Source organism: Plecotus auritus (assembly GCF_963455305.1).
Source record: "Plecotus auritus genome assembly, chromosome: 8".
Taxonomy (NCBI): Eukaryota; Metazoa; Chordata; class Mammalia; order Chiroptera; family Vespertilionidae; genus Plecotus; species Plecotus auritus.
This window is the reverse complement of record NC_137782.1, coordinates 76,681,492-76,705,657: the sequence shown is the minus strand read 5'-3', so window position 1 is coordinate 76,705,657 and position 24,166 is coordinate 76,681,492. Positions and strand designations below refer to the sequence as shown.

At 37.3% G+C, this 24,166-nt stretch overlaps 1 protein-coding gene across 2 annotated transcripts in view; it reads left to right on the top strand.

The window, feature by feature from the left end:
- ESF1 (ESF1 nucleolar pre-rRNA processing protein homolog) overlaps positions 1-22,966 on the top strand; it is a 67,528-nt gene extending 44,562 nt beyond the window's left edge. For both annotated transcript variants that reach the window (XM_080685868.1, XM_080685869.1), the window contains exons 10-14: positions 8,513-8,634; positions 11,493-11,580; positions 18,806-18,879; positions 20,006-20,152; positions 22,197-22,966. In XM_080685868.1, the coding sequence (XP_080541994.1) occupies positions 8,513-8,634; positions 11,493-11,580; positions 18,806-18,879; positions 20,006-20,152; positions 22,197-22,490 (725 nt within the window). In that variant the 3' untranslated portion in view covers positions 22,491-22,966. The remainder of the gene's footprint in view (positions 1-8,512; positions 8,635-11,492; positions 11,581-18,805; positions 18,880-20,005; positions 20,153-22,196) is intronic.
- The last annotated feature ends 1,200 nt before the right edge of the window (positions 22,967-24,166 follow it).

Sequence of the window (24,166 nt, the reverse complement as noted above, 5' to 3'; positions counted from 1 at the left end):
GACACAAGATGGCCACCAGGGGAGGGCATTTGGGAGGGACCAGGCCTGCAAGGGAGGGCAGTTGTGGGCGATCAGGCCAGCAGGGGAGGGCAGTTAGGGGTAACCAAGCCGGCAGAGGAGGGAAGTTGGGCGCGACCAGGCCTGCAGGGAAAGGCAGTTTGGGGGGACCCAGGCCTGCAGGGGAGAGCAGTTAGGGGTGACCAGGCCTGCAGGCAGGGCAGTTAGGGGTGACCAGGCCAGCAGGGGAGGGCAGTTAGGGGAAAACAGGCTTGCAGGGGAGCAGTTAGGCATCAATCAGGCTGGCAGGGGAGTGGTTAGGGGGTGATCAGGCTGGCAGGCAGAAGCGGTTAGGGGCAGTCAGGAAGGCAGTCAGGCGAGCAGTTGGGACCCAGCAGATTGGAGAGGGTGCAGGCTGGGCTGAGGGACACCCGCCGCCCCCCCCCCCCCCCCCCCCCCCCCAGTGCACGAATTTCGTGCCCGGGCCTCTAGTCAATGATGAGAGAGAATCATTGATTGGCTGCCTCTTGCACACCGCCTATTGGGGATTGAGCCCGCAACCCGGGCATGTGCCCTTGATTGGAATCAAACCTGGGACCCTTCAGTCCTCAGGCCAGCGCTTTATCCACTGAGCCAAACCAGCTAGGGCGATAGGTCATTTTTTGCTTAATGTTTTTATATTGCTTAGAATTAATTGGGTACTGAAGATGAGTATCTTTCATCAGTTTTGAAAACGTCTCAGCATTTTCTCTTAAAATACTACCTTTTCTTCATCTTCTCTTTCTCCTTCTGGAAATTCTATATTATCTATGTGGTACCTTCTTATTCTTCATGTGATAATTCATATTTTCCATACCTTTGAATTTATGTAGCATAGTGGGTAATTTCTTCAGTTCTGTCTTTCAGTTCATTACTTTTTTTCTTTACCTCATTATAGTCTGCTGTTAACTTGGTCATTGACTGTAATTTCAGTTATGCTTTTTACTTCAGGAAGTTTTTTTTGCCCCAAGTCTGTCTCATACTTTTCATAATCTTATTTTTTAATTTCCTCTTTTTTTTTTAATGTGCTGATTTTATATTCTGTATCTGAATAATTCCAGAATCTGTACTCTTTATAGGTCTGACTTATATTATTTTGTTTCTGCTTACTCTGGTTCATATTGAATTTTGATTGTGATCTCATTGTTCTTGGATCTTTACCTATGGGAATTCTTTAAGGCCTGGGTCAAAAGTGCCTCTTTTAGAGAGTATTTGCCAGGTGCCTAAGGGCATTTCCAATCCAAAACCAATTGAAACCGAATTTTTGGATTGGGGTGTTTTGGCCCACACAGATAGTGAGAATTCCAGCCACAAACCCATGGATTTGTGGGCTTGTACTTATAAATTCTCAGGGTGGGGTGGGGAAAGAGAGGGAGAATGTATTTTTACTTTCCTTGTTCTGCCCATAGCCAAAGCCCAAACAAGCATGTATTCCCTCTGAGTTGTCAGAGGAGGAGCAGCACCCACTTGAAGGCACCCTTTAGGATCCTGGCTTCTTGGTAGTGGTCTCTGATGGGACATTCCACCATGATGTGGTGTCTCCTGGGCTTGCAGCCCATTAAAACCCAAGATCTATACTCTTCTATAGCAGTTTAGTGTGTGACCCCAGGAAAAACTTCCTGCTCTGAGCTAGTTTCACATTTCTATCTGAGCTTTCTTGTTGTGGCTGGACTCTTAAAAATTCCCCCTTTTTTCTTATTTCTTAGCCATTCATTTAAAATTTTTCATATATTTTCTACCTTATCCGTAAACGTTATGTGTGAAAAATAACAGAACAAGTAGTTCTCCAGTCCTGTTTGCCATAAATTAAATAGAATGGCCTCACCAGACCTGGCCAGAATTTTCTTCTGTTAGCATTAGGACAGCTTAATATTATGTACATTGTGATAACAAACTACTTGAAAGGCAAAGAAAACATACAAATAAAGTTACAGATAAATACAGGACACAATGATTCCCTAGTGGGGCCCAAATGTCTTGTACTTAAAGTCAGCTTTTTAAGAATATTTGATTCTGAGAAGCAGGGACAACTTGGTTCAGAGTAAACTGAATTACAGTTAAGTTCTCACTCAATGTCTTTGATAGGTTTTGCAACTTTAAGTGAAACAATGTATAATGAAAGTAAATTTTTTCATAGGCTAATTGATATAAACAAGAGTTAAGTCCTGTATGGCATCTCACGAACCTTGTAACAAAATGATGTTGAGGGAAATATTATTTGAGGACCTTCTATGTACTTGCAAATGGAAGGCATCATTTTAAGGGAGAATAAAAGGAGATTTAGAAGAAGTTCGAGTATGATAAGGTCAAATTAAAGACAAATGTAAAACAGTTCCTACATATTGAAATAGCTTTTAGACAACAACATAAAGCATTTACATTTATTCATTCAGCATATAGTATATTCTCTGGATACTTAATTGAATGCTATATGAGAACCATTTCCCAAACTAGCATGCCAATACCCTGTTAACCTTATTATTTGTATTATAGCTGTCTGTGTTGTTTCCATGTAGTAGATATATAACAGTATTACCTGCATACAAAGGACATACGTTGGTTCTGCCTGATTAGTAATTTTTGCTGTTTACTATTGTTCCCAAGGCTAGTTGTTACTTTACTTTTTAATTTCATGCATTGTTGCTCCCTGTCCATGAGGTTGGGAACAAATTTGACGAATTTATTCTTTCATTTTCACTTTCATTCAACAGACATTTAATTATACCAGGTCCTCCACTAGACATTAGTTACCTTTGGTGGGGGGAGGAGCTATGGCCTCTACCCTCATGGAGCTTGCAACCTAGTAAGGGAGATAGCCATTAATAATAATAATTCTTAAAAATCACACAAATAAATATAAAGTTCCAACTGTGAAAAATGGTACAGAGTAAAAGAATATAGTTTAGCTTATTCAGTATGCTTTAATGATAACCCTGCATGCGTAATCACTTGAAAAAAAACTGCCACTGATAAAAATCCTCATTACTCATTAGGACCTATTATCCCTGTGACCTTTGTTAATTATGTAAGTAAATATGCTTTTCCATCTCCCTGACCATTGGGGGTAACTGACCATTGGGGTAACTGGCCATTTTGAAGGGGTGCCTTTGATGCCAGTGTTCCTCAGGACATGATTGGTAGTTATCTCTTATACCCAGAGTGAATTCCATCCAAGTTGGGAGTTTGGGTGGTAGCGGTTAGTTACATTTCAAAAGCTACTTTTGGAACAGAGTGTTAATATATATTGTCTGATTTAAACATACCACCGTAAATAAAGTTTGAGCTGTAAGTGTTCATAAATATTCTCTGGATCCTAAGTCTTCGTAAAATATAAAGTGCCAGTTTCAGCCTATATCAGAAATCTTAAAGCATGCATTTTATTTTTTATAAACAAAACCCATTATGCTACTTGGAAGTCATTCATGTCCTGCCCCTTGAAGACCTTTTGAATATTTCAAATGAGTACAGTCAAGAGAAATGTATAGTCTTGTTTTAGTTTATTTTCAAAAGATATTCTAAAGTATTTTTCTATGCATGCAAATTACCAAAATAATTCTGAATGGATTGCACTTAAATTATTATTGTCATAATTGAGTCATCTGTGTTCATGGTTGGCTTTGGAAGAGTCTTTTTACCCCGAATTTGTAGGATTATTGATGCTATTTTTAACTAATCTGACAGTCCTTGAGTATACATTAAAAATTTTTTAAAACAAATCTGTGCAAAACTTAAAACATAGTTGTTTTTCATTCACATAGTGGCTGCTCTCAGATGAAGCTAAAACTGTCTGAAGAATGTTCTTGTGTATATGCCAAGAGGCTTCTGGGATGGGCATATTTTTGAGAATTTAGAACATAAACAACTGTGATCTGTGGCAAGAGTTTTAAATGACCTCATAATGACGAGAACAAAGCATTTTTAAGTTATCATGGGGCTGTTAATCCATGGCAATGTATTTGTCATTCTACTATTTTGGTGTATTATGTGAAAGCCCAGCAAAAAAAATAATACAGACAGCATTTAACTGAAGATGCTATTTATTGTTGTAAACAAACTAAATGCCAGAAAAATATAAAATATTTCCTGGGAATAAATATTTCATGAATTATTCTAGAGCTATAGGACCTTTAAAAACCACATGAATTGCTTTGGGATAAAGGCCATTTATTTAGATGTTAAAGTTTTGATTCATTTTCTGTTGGAGAGAACATGTTCCAAACATCAAAGATCAAACAGTTGGCTTGAAATAAGAATCCTTCCTTCAAGACAGATCGTTAAGTGCTTAAGTACTTAGTCTGTGTCTGGCACTGTCCTAAATATTATGGAATATAAAAGAAGGTGACTTAAGTTGCCTTTGGTCTACTTGGAAGAAAAAGCATACTCAGATGAAACTTCTAAAGTGGAAAAGACATATAGTCAAATACCAAAAGAACCCCATATCATTTATAATACAAATAATGAAATAGCCTTTGTTTTCAGAAATGTCTTCTAATAATTGTCTAGAACAGTGGTTCTCAATGAGGGCTGATTTTGCCCCCCAAGGGGACATGTGCTAATATCTGGAGACAATTTGTATTTTCACAACTGGGGCTACTGGCTTCTAGCGGGTAGGCCAGAGATATTGCTAAAAAATCCTACAATGCAGAGGATTATCCTTCACAACAAGGAATGTGTCTGGTCCTAAATGATAATGCTGAAATGAATAACCCTGATGTAAAACCTACAAATGTCTGTGTTGATCAGTTTTGAAGTTGTTGAACATGAACTCCCATCTTCCCTTAGACCTCTGCAGCCCCTATAAATGTTCTTTACCTGAGGCCCTTGGATCCTTACATACAGATGAACATTGGGTATCTATAAACTCCCTGAACATAATATGCAAGTTTTTCCAGTACATTGTTTCAGGGAGGGATTCTACAGCTTTTATCAAATTCTCAAGTTATGTTCCCAGAAAAGCCAAAACAGCTCCATGCCTATTATTGCCCCTAAAGATCTTCCAGTAGAATAAGATGTAGAGGTTTGGAAGACAATGATATTGGTGATTCTGACGCTATGTAGGCCTATGTGTGTTTGTGTTTTAGTTATTAACAACAACAAAAAACTTAAAAGTTTTTAAAAATTAAAAGCTTTAAAAATAGAAAAAAAGCTTATAGAATAAGGATATTAAGAAAGAAAATATTTTTGTGTAGCTGTATAATGTGTTTATGTTTTAAGATAAATGTTATCATAAAAGAGTCAAAGTAAAAAAAAAAAATTTAATGCCCTGGCCTGCTGGCTCAGTGGGTTGGAGCATCATCTCGCACACCAGAAGGTTGCAGGTTCGATTCTAGGTTGTGGAGTCAATCCTGGTCAGGGCACAGATGGACAGCAACAGATCGATGTTTCTCTCTCACATCCATGTTTCCCTCCCTTCCTCCCTCTCTCTTTCTCTCTAAAATCAATGAAAACATATTCTCGGGTGAGGATTAAAAAAATATTTTTAAGTTTATAAAGTAAAAATGTTACAGTAAGCTAACATTAGTTTATTATTGAAGCAAAAGATTTTTTAATAAATTTAATGTACCCTAAGTGCACAGTATTTAATAAAGTCTACAGTTCTATATAGCAGTAATTTTCAAACTTTTTCATCTCATGGCACACATAAACTAATTAATAAATTTCTGCAGCACACCAAAAATATATTTTTTGTCAATCTGACAAAAAATAGGTATAATTTTGATTCATTCACACTGGACAGCTGTTGTTGTGTTGGCTGTTGTCACTTTTTTATTTGACAGTCTAAGGGAAAAGAGGTGCCCCTGACTGAATAGACAGGTATGCATGTTTTTAAAATTCTTGTGGCACACCAGTGTGCCATAGCACACCAGTTGAAAAATCGCTGGTGTATAGTATTGTCCTCACCCTTCACTTTCACTTACCACTCACTCTCTGACTCACCAGAATAACTTCCCAGTTCTGTATGTACCATTTTTAATTTTTTTATACCATATTTTTATTTTATACCATACTAGAGGCCTGGTGCACGGAATCGTGCACTGGTGGGGTCCCTCAGCCTGGCCTGTGGGGATTGGTTTGAAACCGGCTCTCTGACATCCCCCGAGGAGTCCCGGATTGCGAGAGGGCACAGGCCAGGCTGAGGGACCCCATCGGTGCACGATTGGGCCAGGGGGGGACTGCAGGAGGGTTCCAGGGTATGCCCAGCCCATCTCACCCAGTCCCGAACAGCTGGACCCCAGCAACAAGCTGGTCAGAGCGTCTGCCCCTGGTGGTCAGTACACATCATAGTGACTGGCCAAATAGTCAAATGGTCGGACACCTAGCATATTAGGCTTTTATTATATAGGATTTTCTATGTTTAGATATGTTGAGATACACAAATACTTATCATTGTGTTAAGTTGTCTACAGTATTCAGTTCAATAACATGCAATACAGGTTTGTAGCCTAGGAGTAATAAGCTATACAATAAGCCTAGGTGTGAGTAGGCTATACCATCCAGGTTTGTGTAAGGGCATTCTACGATGTTCACACAATAAAACCGCCCAACATGAATTCTCAGAAAGTATCCTTGTCATTATGCGATGCATGATTATAATCAGAGAATACATTTGTTGAAAAAAATATCTAAACAGAACACTTAGTATTTTGGAGTAATAAAATCTTTCTTAATTTTGGAAATTATACAGTAGTAGAATACCTTAAAGATTATTATTTAAACATATGTAATAATATAATACTGTACATTTAGAATGTGAAATTCGCTTATGTCCTGACTCTTTGGCATAATATATGTTATTTCATTTTGTTATTTGAAATCAACTTATTTTGTCAGGATTTGCTGCTTTCTCTCAAATGGAGATCCCAGTTTATATTTCCTAGGTGCTGTGTATCTCTTGATTCGGTCAGAGCTTTGGACCTAGGTGCTGGGTATCTCTTGATTCAGTCAGAGATCTGGACGTGGTTTTAATACACTTCATATTTCTCCTAAAATCTGCTCAGTAAAGGGAATTGTGTTTTTTTTATAAGCAGCATTTTAAAATTGAGAGTTATGTTTCTGATTTGGCATCCAATGAATCAGAGATCATACCAGCAGTATGTCATAAAAACAAATCTATATAACCTTGAGTATACATACAATTTAATACTTTTCTAAGTCATAGAAATTTGGAGATTAAATCTGGGTTTAAAAGCCATGAAAGGGACCAAAGAGATAATCTATTATACTTGTTTTATGCTGCCCTTCGGGCTCAAGATTCAAAGCACTATTTTTAGTTGTATATATTTGAATTTCGACCAGATACATTATTTGAGGGGGGCGGGAAATGGTGTATTTGGGAGGGGCAGTTGCATGCTTGTGATCTAGAACAACCTCATTTTGCAGGTGACAAACCTGAGGCCCAAAGCTTTAGATTTTACTCATGGGCTATACATTTCTTTATTCTAAGTCAAACCAGCTTTTCAGATGTATCTGGTAATGGTATTTAGGATAACCAGGAATTCACATTTCATCTGTTTAGATTCCTAGCTGCATGTTCTTAGGCAAGTTACTGAACTCTCAATCTCAGGAAAGATGGGCATTATTTTATCTTTAAGATTGTTTTCATTGTCTTAGATTTTAAAATGTATCTGGGAAGATTATCTGGATCGACCATGTCAGCATTTTGAATCATTCTATTATTGTTTTTTAAAGGGATTTTGTATCATATAAATATGAAACCTCTTCTTCCCCAAGCCCAACCATGACCTCCAAAGAAATACTACAAAGTAAAACAAACATCTTTATTATTAAAGAGGACCACACAGTGGTCATATTTTCTGTACTTTGGCAATAATGAGGGCTCCATTGACTGATATCAGCCTTGGGGCTTTTTTTTTTTTTTTTTTTTTAACCTTCTCATACACTCCAGCTATTACATAAGCCACCTAGAAACATTCAGGAGCTGCAGAATACAAGAAACAAAGACCTTTAGAGTCTAATGAAATGTAAGAGCAGATAACATTGATGAAAGAGTTAAACCATACAAAGTGGAATGTGAACTTAGTGGTCCTTTTGATCTTAAAGATGTGGCCTCACAGAGTGCTTGAGGAGTGATTATGAGAATGCTTTCTTCCTGGGGTATTGCAACAGGGGTTGCCTTACTAATCAGCTTTTGTTAATGACCTGTTCCCGGATTACTAGAATCTCAAAGCAATTAGTATAGAGAAATGAAATTTGAGGCTAAATAAAGGATTTTTCTTCAGTGGCTTGATCATATATTAAGTTGATGGGTTTGTTTATTTATTTTGGTTTGGTTAGGTTTATTATTGTTTGCTACTAGGAAATAGCTTTGATATAAGTCAGTCCTACATTATTTTGTGATCTTGTAGTATTGCAAAATTCACTTTTGCATTTTACATTATTACTCTATTAAATATATATAAATTACCTTTTTTGTAAATTACATTTTAAATATAACTATTTTTATGTTTTTCCTTAGGTCTTAAAGAAAGTGCAGAAGAGATGGTCAAAAACAAATTGGAAGGAAAGGATAAACTGACCCCTTGGGAACAATTTTTAGAGAAGAAGAAAGAGAAAAAAAGACTGAAGAAGAAACAGAAGGTATCAAAGATAATTATGGCCAAATATTTATTGAACAACAACCATGTATGAAACAGTACCAGGTGCTTAGCACCTATTATCACACAGTAACCACTCACTGGAGTAGGCCTTGTTACCATTGCATTTTTAAGAAAGACGAAAAGGAAAATCCAATAGTTTAGGTGTTTTCTATGAGGCTACATAATGTTATACAATGTCTGGTAAAAACCCAGAGCCACTTTAATCCACAGCTGCTGTACTCTAAAATTTTGCATTTAGTTCATGTCTGGATACAAAACAGCTTGATTCTCTCTTGTTTTTGAGGAAGAGAGGTACATACAGACTTCTTTACTTGAGGATATATGCATATAACAGTTGTCATTAAGTCATTGCAGAGCTAGCCTCTTTAGTGATAGCAGAGACCATTTAAGGGTTTTGCCACTGAAAATACTCTTGTCACCAAGTGCAGCATTCTAGCAGTAGTCATTTTCTTAAGATGGTATCACTAATCACAGAATTTTACAACTTGAGGAATCTTAAATGATTAGTTCTAGTCTGTCCCTGATGTTTTACAGTTGTAGAAAATTAAGTGATGTGTCTGAGCCCAAAATCCAGCTCTCTCACTCCAGTGTCTCTCTACTGCTCTGTGTTCTCTCTCTCTCGTACTTTTGTAAAGCTGTGACTTTCAGTGCTTATAAAGATAGAGAGCTACAGAATTGAATGATACAATGGAGTACAGTGATTTTTGTACTCCTATAGTCAGTATTTCTGGAAGTGGCTAGGGAAAGGGGTAAGACCGCTACCCCATTATTGGTATGCTACCTTTCTTCTTCCCTAGAACTTTCTTTAAAACTAAGTAGGCAGAATAATTTCACAAGTCATTAAGCCATCAGTTTATTGGAAGTCTTACAAGTGGGTCTCTATAAGGTCGGTAAAGTAATTCCTTTTTTCTGAGACCTATAGCAGCTATTTGATTTTATTTATATAAAATAAATTATAGCTTTGATTTTCATTTGCTAGGCGCCTTCCCTTCATTAGACTAAGACTGGGCACATTTTACTAGAACATTAAAAATACACCCAGTTTGTTCCAGACTCCATGCTCTGTACTGGACTTGGTGATACCAGCAGATCCCTTCCAACTCCACAGGTTCTCCGTATGTACAAGGGTTTCAAGAAATTTTTTCAAGTTATAGTTTTCCTCTTTTCTGCTCTGTGACTTTAATTTTGATATTGAGAAATGATTATTGAAGAAATGAATACATATTTATGTGCCATAGTTGATAATAAGTAGAGTTTAAATCTAAAAAACAGTTATACATGAATAGATATGAAGTTAGATATAAATATTCCATAATCTTTGTTAGAAACATATTATTGCTGAATCTATTATAATATTTTAGTGAAAAAAATTTTAGATGCCCTGTTCTTAAAAGGATATTAATATCATAATGAATATTTGTGGGCTTGCTGGGTCTTCTTCAGCGTGCAGGATGATGCTTAGCAATGTGCATTCTAAATGCTTCTGTTAAAATGACTCATGTTTTAAATTCCTGGGAACAAACTCAAGTCTGATCTTGGTTCCCATATGTTCTATTTATTTTATACACTTGAATTTTTAATTAAACATGCTAATTCAGTAGATAGCCTATTCACATTTGATTAGCAGAAATTTAACTAACAGATTTACTTAAAAATAGCCCAAGAGTTTTTAGAGGTAGATTGTGGATTAAAAAAGATATTTGTTGAAATTTGGGTGATAAAAACGAACTATCCTTACTGCTTTTACATTTATTTAAATTTTCAAAATAACCATTATTTTTAATTAACGAACATATAAAGTGTTTTAAATAATAATTTAAAAGATAGCCCTATCGGTTTGGCTCAGGGGATAGAGCGTCAGCCTGTGGACTGAAGGGTCCCAGGTTCGATTCCAGTCAAGGGCATGTACCTTGGTTGTGGGCACATACCCAGTAGGGGGTGTGCAGAAGGCAGCTAATCGATGTTTCTTTTCTCATTGATGTTTCTAGCTCTCTATCCCTCTCCCTTCCTCTCTGTAAAAAATCAATAAAATATATATTTTTTAAATAGATAACCCACAATGTACTACTTCATGCTATTAATAGCACACTGCTATTTCTCAATTTTCTGAGAGAGAAGGCCACCTCTCTTCACTGACTAGCCTTCTAAAAGTATTTTCCTCCTTTGAATGTCTGTATCATTTTATTTTTGTCTCTTTTTGCATTTCCTATCTTGAATTATTACTACTGATGTATATGTCTATTTGTGTCTAATTTCTCTTAATAGATTGTAAAATTTTTGAAGACATAAACTATGTATCTGATAATTTTCATTTCTCCCCATTGCCTTACATAGTTTCCTGCATTTATTAAGTGTTCCACAAATATTTGTTGAACAAACAAAAGAATAATTCATACTTTATAAACTGAACAATTAATTAACTGGTTTAATTAAATTATTTTAAATGTGATTTGAAAGAAATCGTATTATTTTCCTTCACATATACACTAAGTGGCCAGATTATTATGATCTCTGAACGCATAATAATCTGGCCACTCAGTGTGTGTGTGTGTGTGTGTGTGTTAGAGGCCCGGTGCATGAATTCGTGCATGGGTGGGGGCCGGCCTGCCTGCTGGTCGAACTCCTGGTCGAGGGGACAATTTACATATTAGCCTTTTATTATATAGGATATACACTGAGTGGCCAGATTATTATGCGTTCAGAGATCATAATAATCTGGCCACTCAGTATATATATGTGTGTGTATATATATATATATATATATATATATATGTATATATATATATATATATGATGGTCCTTGTAATAAACTATATGTGTTTTACATTCAACCTTAAGGCTCTTGCTGAAGAGTCCAGTGAAGATGAACTTCCTTCTGATGTTGATATGAATGACCCATACTTTGCTGAAGAAGTTAAAAAAATTGGTAAGCCAGCACACATTTGTAGTTTTCAATTGGAATCTAAAGAAAAAAGGTAACATTGATTGAAACAATATAGGCTACCCATTCTTTTAAAATTCCTGGTATTTGTATACCTCCCTTAGGGCCTTATAAGTAGGTCTGTCTTGTAGGGCATAACCATTGACCAGATTAAGAAGAGTTGGCCTGCTCCCTGTACATGCAAAGAGTAATGTCATTACAGGAGGTTTTGGGTAACATGATTAATTTAACAGTTTACTGGGGGATCCTTTCTGGGAAATATCCTTATAGACAGGTTGACTATAAAAGACTGAAAGAAAGTGGAATAGTCATCTTCTTGTGTGCTTTTACTGCTTTTTTTTATAACGCATCCACTCTAGGTCTCTTTGCAAAGGCTATGAAGAATTGAAAGTATGAAATAAATTTGTTTGTTTAGTGGATATGTTTATAAATTTAAAATATTTACACGGTGTTATGTGAAAGTTTTTCTGCTCAAATATACAAAAACATCCATGTTTCATATTCTTTTTGCATTTATCCTGCTTCATTATAACTGAAAAGCAACTTCCTCCCCTTTTTCCTTGAATTCTCTAAACTATCTGGTATTTAATTTCCTATATTCACGGAGTCTTATTTCCATTGCATATGCACCACTTATTCTTTTCTAAATGCTTTTATTCTTACCTTTTTGGTATGTATAAATGTGTGTGGTAAGGTTCAGGCCAGAGTTGGACAAGTCAGTGCAGAGACCACTATAAGCATTTTCCATTCCCTCTCATGCATTTTGCTTTGCCCTGATCTGAATACCACACACATGAACCCCAAAGGCTTGCTCCTGGAACAACCCCAAGCTGGCATTGTAAAGAGAAGGATTTTATGAAGTTTTCCTGCTTCTTGTCCCTCGTGACTCGTAGGCCAGAATAGTTCTCAACAGGAAAGTCAAAATTGCTCAAAATTATTTCCTGGTTGTTACAGCCTTTTAGCACTGACATCTTATTGATGAAAAGGAGATCAAGATGAATAAAGTCTATTATAGGATGTGAGATTCTTAGGAATTGGAAAGGGAAATGGAAACTTAGCATGTTCTGCTTTTTATCATACCTGAGCGGTCATTTCTAGATGATGATGGATTTTAGTCTTATCCTCTGATTTCAGGAAACCAAGTTTATTATATGGAGAAATGCAAAGCATTATAGTTTCCTTGTTCTCATTCCAAAGTGCTTCATTTGGCATGTGAAATCTGGTCTGATTGCAGAACACAGGACAGGATTCAAAGAGTAAGTTAAATGGTTTGATGGCTTGGAGTAGCTTATTTCTTGGAATCAGCACATTTCAATTGTGAATAAGCTTTTTCTAAAGTTACTGTCAGAAGTTCCAAGTGAACGTATAGATAAAATTTGCTTACTTTCAATATACTTTTGATTTCAGAATACTGCATAGGAGTAATTATATATGGGCTTAAGTTGTTTTTTAAAGCAAAAAGAATAATAGAAAGGCTAAGAACTTTTTAATATAAAACCTAGCACTAAAAAATGGTATCTTGCCATGTTTGTTTACTCATTCTATCAGTAAATACTTTTGAGTGCCTACCAGGTGCTGGGCACTCTGCTAGGCTAGATATACAACAGTAGTAATATAGGCAAGGTTACATCCCTTGAGTCCATAGTTTTAGGGAAAATACGCTAAACAAATAAGAATATTTGAGAATATGGTCAGTGTTTTAAAGGAAATAAATACAGTAATATAGAGGATAAAATGGGGAGGAATAAGGAGAGTAGCTTACTTTACATAGGGTAGGCAGAAAAAAGGCTTCTCTAAGGTGGTGACAATAGAGCTAACACCTGTAGAATACGGAGGAATCAGGCATAAAGAGCTGGGGAAAGAGCATTGCCAATAAGAGAAAAGTGGATAGAAAGGCTATGAGATGAGAACGAACTTGTTGTGGTGGAGAAATTAAGACTGCAGTATAGCTGGAGCATGGCCAGGCTGGGATGCAGGACTGACCCTGCAGGGTCTTGTCCTGGCAATAAGTTTGGATGCTATTCTTTTGACAGTGGGAAGTCACTGAAGGGTCTTTAAGCAAGTATGTGACATGGTCTGGTGTATATTTTAACATTACTCTGGTTCCTGTGCAGAGAACAGATTAAAGAAAGGCATTGGTAAAAGCTGGGAGATCGGGATTTTGCAGAGGTCTAGGCAGGAGATGATGGCTGGTTTTGATGGCATATCAGTAATGGAACTGGAAGGAAAAAACTGAGTGGGATTTGATAAATGTTTGGAAGGTAGGCTTGCTGATTTAGTTGGATAAGGAAGAAATTTAGCATAACTCCTAGATTTTTGGTTTGAGTCTCTGGAAGAATGCTCTTCCACTTACTGAGGAAGGAATGTAGGAACAAAAAGTTTGGGTGGAAAGTAAGGTCTGTAGGTTCATTTTGGATATAATTGCTTTGAGATATCAATTAGATATCCAAATGTAAATATTAGTGTAGGAGATATGCTGAGTAGTCAAAGTATAAATATAGATTACAAATCAGTAAAATAGTATTTCAAACTATGGGACTGGAGGTAGAAAGCATTGATTAGAGAATGCAGGATTGGACTGTCACTCTGTTATACTAGAAAAGGTTACTACATGGAAGGTAGCTGGAAAGCCTAAGAAACTGTGGAGGAGTAGCATTAATGTTTGGAAGGATATATATATGTATATTTCAAATCCCATGGTTGAAGACAGATATATTTTAAACCAGATGGACTTGGGCATTTATGATACCTTTGCCCTAGGAAAGTCCATAGAACTGAACTTACTCTTCAAATTAGGGAGTAACTGAGTTCATTGATTGATGCCAGACATGGTGTTTGGCTTGGATTAGGAGTTTGAATGCCAGAAATCTTTTCTAATTTTTCCTTCTCTTTTCCCCCCTTACACTATAAACTTGCTATAATTTTTCTATTTTTTGTAAACTTCAAACTGGACATCAAATGAGAATTTCGAAAATGTAATGTACTTAATAGAATGAAGTAAAAGTTCTTGTTTTCTAATTGCATAAGCTCCTTATTAAGATTGTTTTTATGAAGTAGGAGTGAAATAAAGTACATCACATGTAAATATACCCCATTAAAATGTATCCTTTGTCTTGACAACTTTAGATATTTGATAAACCAACTTGAAAATTTAATAATATGGTGGTACACATATTTTATTAATTCAGTCGGTATGTGAAATGCTTATTGTGTACTGCTCATATATTGTTTTACAGTTTGCAAATGCTTTTATATTTATTCTGTCCTCTAATCCAAACGTCAGCCTACTTTATAGATGAGTAAACTGAAACTCAAGAAACATAGTTGAATTGTGTAGGACCAGTGGTAGATGGTAGAACCTGAACCCTAATGGGTTCCCTTTACATTTTGTAATTCTCCAAGTATATTGTGTAGATCAAAGCCAGAGCTAGGACCCATATGTATAAGAGATGAGGAATTCCTGGATTTCCAAGCAAAGCCAGCATGCCCAGGTCCAGAGAAAGATTAACAGACTGCATCTGATTATGGGAAAGTGATTTTGAATGCAGGAATTTGCTGCAAAAAGTGAATTGGTAGGGGGTTTACCACTCCTGTCTGGTCAGTACTGAGACCATGTCTGCCCTCCACTGAATTCTCTTAACTACTCTCTCATAAGAAGTGCTTAACTAAACCCTCTGGAGGAAGGTTTTTATGGGAACAGTTCTATGACATTACCAGTAATGAAAAATGGAATTTCTTTTATAGATAGTCATTTTACAGATCAATTTATTGCAGCACATTTTTTTCCATAGATGTACTCTGTTACATTTTTTGCTTAAAGGGATAGCAGCCTCAGTAAGGACTTTTTTTAGATTTACTTTTTTTAACTATAAAACTCTTAATACCTGATTTCCAGTCTCTGTTAATATTCATCTTATTAGAGTCAATCCATATGTACTTTTTGCAGCAGACCTAAGAGGTGTGTGTGGTTTCTAACCTGCCAAATAATTCACTGAAAAATAAAGATAACTGCAGAATAGGACTTTTATTTCCATCGTACTCTTCATTTAACTTAGGTCTGAAAACTTTCCAAAGGGAAAAAGATAAATTAAGATGTGCCCTCTTAATACGGTCTTGTTAACAGTGCAGAAAGGATCTCTACACATTATTTATCTTTTGGCTAAACAGTTCAGTCTAGCACACAGTAAATTCTTTGTGAGCAAAGACATTTTCATCACGCTAAAATTGGATATCATTTTTAACCCTGACCATCTTGGAGCTTCTTTTTTTCCTCCCTTGCTGCAGTCTTCCTTTCAAGTTTATTTTTATGACTTTTCACCAGGTTGTTATAAAATCCGGAACAGTTCATTGTGGGCTCTTTGAAATTATTTCCCACAGCTGTATGTGAAGATCTTTATCTCTGTTATGTATTAATCAGATACAGCCTGATTTTTTTTTCCCTCCCACAGAATGATCTTCTATATTTGTCACTTGTCCATTCACTTCAAAAGGAGCTCTTGCCTTGAGAGCATAGGAACTTAGGGTATGGGAGTCAAACCGAACGAAAGTGAAACCTTGATGATATATATATACATATACACATATAAAACAGAGAAAAGGGTATAATCTTAAAGTGGATACTTCATTCCTTGAAAAACATTTGAAATAGGAGCAAGAAAGATTTTCATCCTAGGGAAAAGGGCTGCATACAATAGTATTTCTTCTTAGAAGTGCAGGCAGATGCCTTGGTAGCGTGCAGGGTGAACCAGCAGCACTTGCATGCTGGCATGCTCTCGGCTGGGCACGGCTACGTAAGTACAGCAGGGACCTAATGCACACAAAGCAGTTCTTAAAGTCTCTCTACTTTAGGCTTTGAATTTTACTTCGTTACTTCACATCAAAATGCATTTTAAATGGAAAGGCTGTTACAGGGAGAATATTTGATAGTGGAGGAGGGTAATGTGTAAACAAGTGAGAGCCTGAGCCGCAGTGCTTGGATGTGAATTGCGGTTCTTTCACTTACCAAACTTGAGAATAATTATTTAACCTCTCTCTGCTTCAGTTTTCTCATCCACAGGATGGGGATCATAATAAATAATAGAATCTGTCTCATGTCATGAGGATTAAATTAGTTAATATATGTAAAGACTAGAGGCCCAGTGCACAAATTTGTGTATCAGTGGGGTCCCTCAGCCTGGCCTGTGGGATCGGGCTGAAACTGGCTCTCCAACATCCCCCGAGGGGTCCCGGATTGCGAGAGGGCGCAGGCCAGGCCAAGGGACCCCACCAGTGCACGATCGGGGCCAGGGAGGGATGCGGGAGGTTGGCCAGCTGGGGAGGAATCATGGGAGGGCTCTAGGGCGTGTCTGGCCCATCTCACTCAGTCCCGATTGACCAGACCCCAGCAGCAAGCTAACCTAATGGTCGGATCATCTGCCCCCTGGTGGTCAGTGCACATCATAGTGACTGGTCAACCAGTTGACTGTCTGCTCCCTGGTGGTCAGTGCACATCACAGTGAGCGGTTGAGCGGCCTTAGCATATCATTAGCACATTACGCTTTGATTGGTTGAACGGACTACTGGACACTTAGCATATTAGGCTTTTATTATATAGGATACTAGAACAGTACTACTCCCTGACATAGTAAGTGCTGTGTAAACATTAACCATAAAATTCAGAGACAGTTGTTTCTTTGCATTGGAAAGACAGAACACAGCTTATCTTTGTAAATTCTGAACCCTCTCTCTTTTCAGACTAGTTTTTCACACCTTAGCACCCTGAAACCAACTCCCTTTGAATTCCTTTCACTCCAATAGCTACAAAATAGGAAGAAAAAATAAGGCATCAGCCTGATCATCAAGGAGCCTAGTCAGATTATCTTAACAGTAGCATCAAACACTTTATAGTGCCATGTGGCAGGCATTAACTAAGCTCTTAACATGTACTAATTTAATTAGTCCTCAAACACCCTGTGAGGCAGGTGCTATTATTATAATCCCCATTTTACAGACAAGGACACAGGTACAAACTGCCACAGCTAAAACCCGCTGGTAGAGCCAGAATTTAAAGCCAAGTCACCGCTCCAGAGTCCAGTGCCCTTACCTGCTGCACATTCTCCCTCCCATTAGGATGAGGACATCTCAACCAAAACCCTGTGGTCTCTAGAAGTCCTGGAGCCCCTGAAAATACAAGCAGTTTTCCAGTCAGGACCAGCTCTTACCATCAGTGATTTTGCCTCATAATAGAGTAGGAAGTTAACCAAAGGTCAAGTTTGTCTTGAGACAAGGAGAAAGGGTTTTGTTAAACTATTACTTACAGGTAGTTACTGTCGAATTATTATTATAAGGATGCAGTTTTCATTTTGCAGATGAGTTTAAGTAGCTATGCCCCTGTATTTTCTCATAAAGTTTTTTTCTTAATGTTTAACTCATTAACCTATCTGCATTTTATTTGCCTGTACATTATGGGGTAAGACAATAACTTGATTTTTTTTTTTTTCAGTCATGTCTGATGCTACATTTTATATCCTAAGCTATACTATTGTTTTTCTGTATTATACAGCACAGTATTTTTTGTAGTACATTTTAGTAAACTATATCACTAGTATATCAAATGTATCTTGTTAATCTTTGTAAAAGATTTCCTTGATTGGAATTTTATCTAGAATTTCGTTAAATGTATATATCTTATCATGAGTGGATATAGAATTTTATCAAATGCTTATTCTATATGTATTGAAATGATCTTATGGTTTTTCTTTCTCAATTGATAACACTTTCAAAAGAAATTGCTTTTTTTTTTTTTTTAATATATTTTATTGATTTTTTACAGAGAGGAAGGGAGAGGGATAGAGAGTTAGAAACATTGATGAGAGAGAAACATCGATCAGCTGCCTCCTGCACACTACCTACTGGGGATGTGCCCGCAACCATGGTACATGCCCTTGACCGGAATCGAACCTGGGACCCTTGAGTCCGCAGGCCGATGCTCTATCCACCGAGCCAAACCGGTTAGGGTGAGAAATTGCTTTTTTATAACATTCGGTCACCCCATCCAGAACTATTATATTTATTCCATTATCTCTCAGTAATATTTTTTTACATCCTCTAGTTTCTACACATTTATTGATAAGATTATTCCTAGATATCTTACATTTTTGTTCCTACTGTAAACATATTGTTGCTGATAGTCTTGTAATTTTTAACCCTCCAATTTTGTTTGGTATAAAAGCAAAGAAGAAATCAGTGAAATCTGCAACAGATGGCCCATCTCCAGAGGAGGAGGCTGAAATAGAGAAACAAAAGGTAAGTGATCATTCATAAGTAATTTAAATGAAGTTCATCTGAATCCCATAATACAGACTTGGCTTTTTATGGTTTATAAAATCCTAATTTCTCTCGTTATTGTAAAAATCATAAGCTTAATGTACAAAAGTAAAGCCTTTTCTTTGAAGTGCAGTGAACCTTTTCTTCAGTGACTCCAAAGACCCATGGCTCAGAGTAATAGGTATTTTTGCTGAGGCAGGAATTGGAGCCAACAACATCCCTATGACTGACATTGACATCTGTATCTGGGAATGAGCCTGGCTGGTCACTTAAACTCTGCATTTTAATGGATCTTTTCTATTCTCCATTTATTGCATATACAGGAATACTCATAGAGTTAAGGAGCACAAAGATAATCTCTTTTATGGAAAATGGCTCAAAAAAGAAAGCCAACTGTAAGAGCCAGTGATGAAACTAAAAGAAAATTAAAGCAGTCTAAAGTAGTAATATTAGAAGATTCACAAAAGTCTGACAGTATATTCTGTATTTTCTCTAGTATACATCATTGTTTACTTGGTTCTTGAGGGTTCACATTTAATCCCATCGTGTGTCAGTAGAAAATACCTATTTAGTGGAAAAGATAATATAGTTCAGAAGCAAATATTAAGATATATCACTTCATAGAAACATATCAATATTGAAACAATAAAGGCAAAAGAAAAATAAATTTCTTGTTGTTAATATACATGTTTAAAGAGTAGTTTGTATCACAAAATACTAGTTTGCTATATTTAGTATCACTGCATTAAAAGACCAAAGTGAAAATGATAAATTTTTATTTGGGTGACTTGGGGACTCATTCCTACAGCCTACTAACCAGTTACACTAACATGGAATGTGGTCTGGTTTTTAAATACAGACTTTCACCCTTCTCCTGTTGTCAGTGATATTGCTTCTGAAGCTTTTACCTGTTGCTTACAGCAGTACAAAGATCTCTGGGTTTCTTTGTGAGTTTCAGTAATCCACAATCAGTTTACAGATAACAGATGTTATCCTGGATCATTGGTGACTGAGTTCTCCTTTCCTGGAGGGCATTTCATACTCCATATTCCTGTTTGGGGAAGAAAAACATCGTTGTACATTTGAACTTTTTTTCTCTTTATAGGCTGAAATGGCTTTGCTCATGATGGATGAGGAGGAAGAGAACAAGAAACACTTCAATTACAACAAGATTGTGGAGCACCAGAATCTAAGCAAAAAGAAGAAAAAACAGCTTATGAAAAAGAAGGAATTACTAGAGGATGACTTTGAGGTAACTAGGGACAGATGCCATTAGCCTCTTTAAGCTGGTGTTGACTCTAGAGTCGGGTCTGGAGATAAAAATTAAACATAGTGAAAGTCAGCTTTGAGATGTTTTAGGAAGGACTATGGAGCCAAAATTACCATCTCTTAGTCCTACACAGCCAGTTGAGCACCAGGTGAAGTAGCCGGCTTGTATTTTGGTAGCCATGTTGCACTACATTAGGTAGCTTTCAGTGTTAGAATCACATGCAGTGTGATGCTCGCTTGGGAAGGATATGCCGATTGAGCCTAACTGAGAAATAGCAGGCTCATGTCACAGTGTCACTCTCACTGTGGCCAGTGGCCAGTGCAGTAAGCCATGCTTTTTTAATTGCTATTTTTTTGTTTCCATTGCTCTCTCTCTTTTTCTCCTTTTTGCTAAATACATATTCCTAATGACCACATAGTCCTTATGCATGAGTTTGAGCCCTATGGAGAAAACCTACAAACAGCTGCCAGGAACTACTTAATGACTTCCACCCATTAACGTGGAAGACTAGACCCAGAGAACGTGGGGAAATTTTGATTTGTTCAGAGAATGGAGAGGAACATACGGATAATTTCTAAGTTGCATGTAAAAGGACTTTGAGGCCATTCTGTAGTGCCCGTTTCTATACTAGCAAGTCAGTTCTATGTATGTTGCTTGCACTTTTTAGTGAATGGTTTTCTTAGGAAAAGTTAAAGTCAAAAAGAGATTTTTAGTCAAACCTTATTCTGAAAACTGTCTTCACACTTTAATAATCATGCATAAAAACATCTTTGTGAGTGTTTTGTTGATATTGGTGGTGGTAGTATCACATCTGTTGTCCTTACTATATGTAACCCTACATCCAGCTCTAGGTGGACTCATCTGGTCCATGGCAGTGAGTCATGATTCCTTTCTGCTGGTCACCCCTGTGCCTGGCAGCACTAGAAAGCCTGGCTGGGGTTAAGGGTGTACTCTTAAGTGTGAAACCATGGTGGTTTGGTAGAAAGATAGAACATAAATTTGGGGCTTGTGTCTGACCAGATCTTGGCTTCAGGGGTGCCTCCTTTTCCATAGTAGTCTCTCAAATCTTTTGATCTATGAATCACCCTCAGTAGCTACTCATTTTGGCACTAAGGTTAAAAATGTTTTAAAGTACTTCCAATACAGTGACTTTGCATAAAACTCCAGCAGGAGATACCATCTCTGGCTGACTTACCTCAGCCAGAAACAGATTTCACACTGTAAGCGTGGGGTACCACACCTCAGGAACCACTTCGACAGTCCTTCGTCTACGTGGCCAGTGTACTTTACAGGCCCATATGTATAGACCACTACAGTTCCCTTCCAAGGAGATTGTCGCATGATTGGAAGAGTGTGTCCTGCACATTGTGATCTAAGAGTAGTCCCTAAAAGTTCATTGAAGATCCTGTGGAAAAACAACTTTCTAATGAAGCTATGCAAATGACTAACATTTATATTTTATACAGTTAACCACTCACTGACCTTTTTTTCCAATTACAGTTGACATTCAGCATTATATTAGTTTCAGTGTACACCATAGCGGTTAAACATTTATATAACTTACTAGTGGCCCGATGCACGAATGAAGATTTGTGCAAGAATGGACCTTCGTTTCCCTGGCTGCCGGCACCACCTTCGCTCTGGCCGGGAGCAGCTTTTCCACTCCGGCCCAGAGCCACCTTTCTGCCTTCCCATGCTGCCCAGAGGCCCCGAGTGGCTGGGGTGGTGCGGAACGCCTGCGTTGTCGCCATGGTGACGACACAAGCGTCCCACCCTGTCCCCACCGCTCGGAGCCTGCGTATGCAAATTAACCCACCATGTTTATTGGGTTAATTTGCATACCCACTCCTGATTGGCTGGTGGGTGTCGCAAAGGTACGGTCAATTAGCATGTTATTCTTCTATTAGGTAGAGGAAGTGATCCCCTCACCCCCCAATAACAACTCATTGACTTAAAATTTGGCCCCATTTCTGGGCCTTTTGGTTTAGTAATTTAATTTCTTTTAATTTTCCTTTTGGATTTACAGGTAAATGTTAAGGATGCACGGTTTCAGGCAATGTATACTTCCCACTTATTCAATTTGGATCCTTCGGATCCTAACTTCAAGAAAACAAAAGCTATGGAGAAAATTCTTGAGGAGAAAGCCCGGCAAAGAGAACAAAAAGAACAAGAACTAACTCAGGCAATAAAGAAAAAAGAGAGTGAAATTCAAAAGGAATCACAAAAGAGGTCCATTGATCCTGCCTTGTCGATGTTGATTAAATCGGTAAAAAACAAAACAGAGCAGTTTCAAGCAAGAAAAAAACAAAAAGTCAAATAGCTGTATGTTGTTTCTTTTTAGATTAGGAATGTGATCTCCCTAAAGTTTACAGAAGTGGTAGAAAGAATATTTATTGGGAACAAAGCTACCTTTCAAGAATATGAATAAAGTCTTATTCTGACCATTGAAAAATGTCTCTTGTATATAATGGTTAGACCTAATTGTGGATGATTGACATATTTGTACTCTATATTTCCACAGATTAATCGTAGCTAATTCAGTTAATCTAAATTATAGTATTTATAAATTACTAAATATAAAATTTTTCATACTAGAACTACAATAGTTCATACTAGAAGATTATTCTAAAGAAGCTTCTTTTAAAGACCTTATAATTCTATGTGAAAAAATAGAAAACAGTGCTGAATTTATTTTTCAAGCCCAAATGGATGGAAGCCAATAACTTTCTTTGTTGTTTGGACATGCTTATTATAGTTGGATTATGAAATTAATTTGTAAATAAAAAGTACTAAGTATTTTTATTATTTTATATATCAGTGATTTATTTTATTTTAAGCATCTCAAACTACTCCTTGGAAAATATCTGAAAAACTTTCTTCTTTAAGGGGACAACTCCATGAAGAGGCAGTTCCAGGTTTTCATTGCTCTGAAATTTTCGTGAGCTCTACAATTTTTTTTTTGTAACAAAATTCTTACATCTAACCTTCAGATTTTTGGAATGCTTCAGAGAATGGATTTGCTGCTATAGAGTTTAAGGAATCTTAATTTTTTTTTTTTTTTAAACACACCTTCAAGGCCTGGATCTCATCTAGTCTAGGTTTTATAAACTATTCACTGTCCACTTAGAAGAATTAGGTGTGATATATAAATAAATGAAAATAGAAACCAAAATGGTCACATGGAACAAGTGATAAATATAGTAGCTTCTGAAAGACATAGGAATTCAGCCAGCTTTGTGGTTAATAGTTAATTTGACATTTTTTGGTATAAAAATTCAAGTCTACCAATGTAGTATTGCCCTGACTTGGGATCAAACCCACAACCTTGGTGTATCAGGACAACACTAACCAACTGATTTACCCAGCCAAAGCAATGTAGTAATTTTTTTAAGAATATAAGTATGTAGAGAAACCAAGATGGCGGCATAGGTAAACACCTAAACTGCTGCCTCGCACAACATTATCAAAACTACAACTAAAAGACAAAACAGACACCATCCAGAACCACAGTAAAGCTAGCTGAGTGGAAATTCTACAACTAGAAGGAAAGAGGAAAGCACATTGAGAATCAGAGGGGCTGCAAAAGACTGAGGTACGGAGACGCGTTAGCGCACAGAGAGGACGGGCAGCTGAGTGCGCAGCTGGCTTTCTAAAGCGGGAGGGAGACGGAAGCTCCTGACTGTGCTGAACTCCAGTTCCGGGCAAGTTTCTGGGAACCCAGATTCATTCGGGAAGAAACTGGACTGTCAGGAAAAGAGCAAGCACACTGAGACTCAGGGGAGCTGCAGAGGCACAGGTCCAGAGGCACGTGCGCGCAGAGAGGACGGGCAGCTGAGTGCATGGCTGGCTTTCTAAAGCGGGAGGGAGACAGAAGCTCCCGACTGCGCTGAACTCCAGTTCCGGGCGAGTTTCTGGGAACCCAGACTCATTCGGGGAGAAACTGGACTGCCTGGCAGCGGGTGAAACTCGAGGGTGGCTTTCTCTCAGAGGTGCTTA